The sequence below is a fragment of the Sinocyclocheilus grahami genome, unplaced genomic scaffold, assembly GCF_001515645.1.
Source record: "Sinocyclocheilus grahami isolate Dianchi unplaced genomic scaffold, SAMN03320097.WGS_v1.1 scaffold1294.1, whole genome shotgun sequence".
Classification (NCBI taxonomy): domain Eukaryota; kingdom Metazoa; phylum Chordata; class Actinopteri; order Cypriniformes; family Cyprinidae; genus Sinocyclocheilus; species Sinocyclocheilus grahami.
In genome coordinates, this window is record NW_015506473.1 from 1 (window position 1) to 1,264 (window position 1,264).

The 1,264-nt window shown below is 37.1% G+C and overlaps 1 protein-coding gene across 1 annotated transcript in view; it reads left to right on the plus strand.

The window, feature by feature from the left end:
* Window positions 1-5: 5 nt before the first annotated feature.
* LOC107568921 (MICAL-like protein 2) overlaps window positions 6-1,264 on the plus strand; it is a gene marked incomplete at its 5' end in the record, with an annotated part of 3,898 nt that continues 2,639 nt past the window's right edge. The window contains one exon of the mRNA XM_016254917.1: window positions 6-57. Within this exon, the coding sequence (XP_016110403.1) occupies window positions 6-57 (52 nt within the window). The remainder of the gene's footprint in view (window positions 58-1,264) is intronic.

Below are 1,264 nucleotides of genomic sequence, written 5' to 3' on the forward strand. Positions count from 1 at the left end.
TCAGCATCCTCACATATGTCTCACAATACTATAATTACTTCCGCGGCCGCTTGCCAAGTAAGACTCCATTTATCCACCATCAGAGTGTTTATGAAGTAAAAGCCACCTTTTTTTGCAGGGACATTGTCTTATTTTAATTAGGGCTGGGTAAAAAATATCTATCTCTATTAATCAAATCTCATTTTTACGGAACGATATCGATTCTTAAATCCCATATCGCAATAAGCATTGTGCTTTGGTACTTTTAATATGAAACAAAGTCTCAGATTTCAAATTCTGTCCATTGTATTGCAGTATTCAAACAATAAATGCCATTTTGGCGCTGTTTAATGTGGAGTGACGGATCACTGTAGCGCCTCAGTTCAACAGCACGTAGCACACGTGAACTGATCATCTCCTCCACATTAATTCCAGTTTCAGTACAAAATAAACATGACTAAACATCCGAAGGCAAGTTAAAAGAAAGGGTACAACTTTACAATCTGTATCCTGTCTCATGTAATCGCTCAATCAGTGTTTCAGCCACGCAAAGACGTCAATATAACGGCTTGTAAACAATAATAATAATAATGTCACATTTACCTCAGAAAAACAGATTCGGTGACCATAAACTCATTAGTCAGATAGAAAAATAAACTGTAGAGAGGGGCATTTTGTTAAGTATATGCACCATATAACACATTCATTATAAATTTGACTGTTCTTCAATGTTTAATTTGTTTGAATAAATCCATCAAGTGTTTATGACAGCCACCATTGTTTATATTTTAAAGTGGTCATATGATGTTGCTAAATATAACATTATTTGGTGTAATGTTTATGCGGTTTAAGGTTCAAAAACACATTATTTTCCACATACTGTACATTATTGTTGCTCCTCTATGGCCCGCCTTTCTGAAACACGTTGATTTTTACAAAGCTCATCATTCTGAAAAGTGAGGTGTGCTCTGATTGGCCAGCTATCCAGTGTGTTGTGATTGGCCGAATACCTCAAGCGTGTGACGCAAGCGTGTGACGGGAATGTTACCCCCCTTACCATACTATAATGCCGTGTCCCAGCGCGATGAGACAAAACCAATCATAAACGAGGCATTTGTTGCATCCAGTGGGGACATGATTACAGATTATAATTACTTATACTGTCTTTACGTGCTGTGTAAACATAAAACATGTCTGCATTTGTGATCAGAGAAACGACAGACAACAAGTGCTACTCTAAACTGCCCAAAACTCTCGTTTGAATTGTCAGTGGCAAATTCTTTAA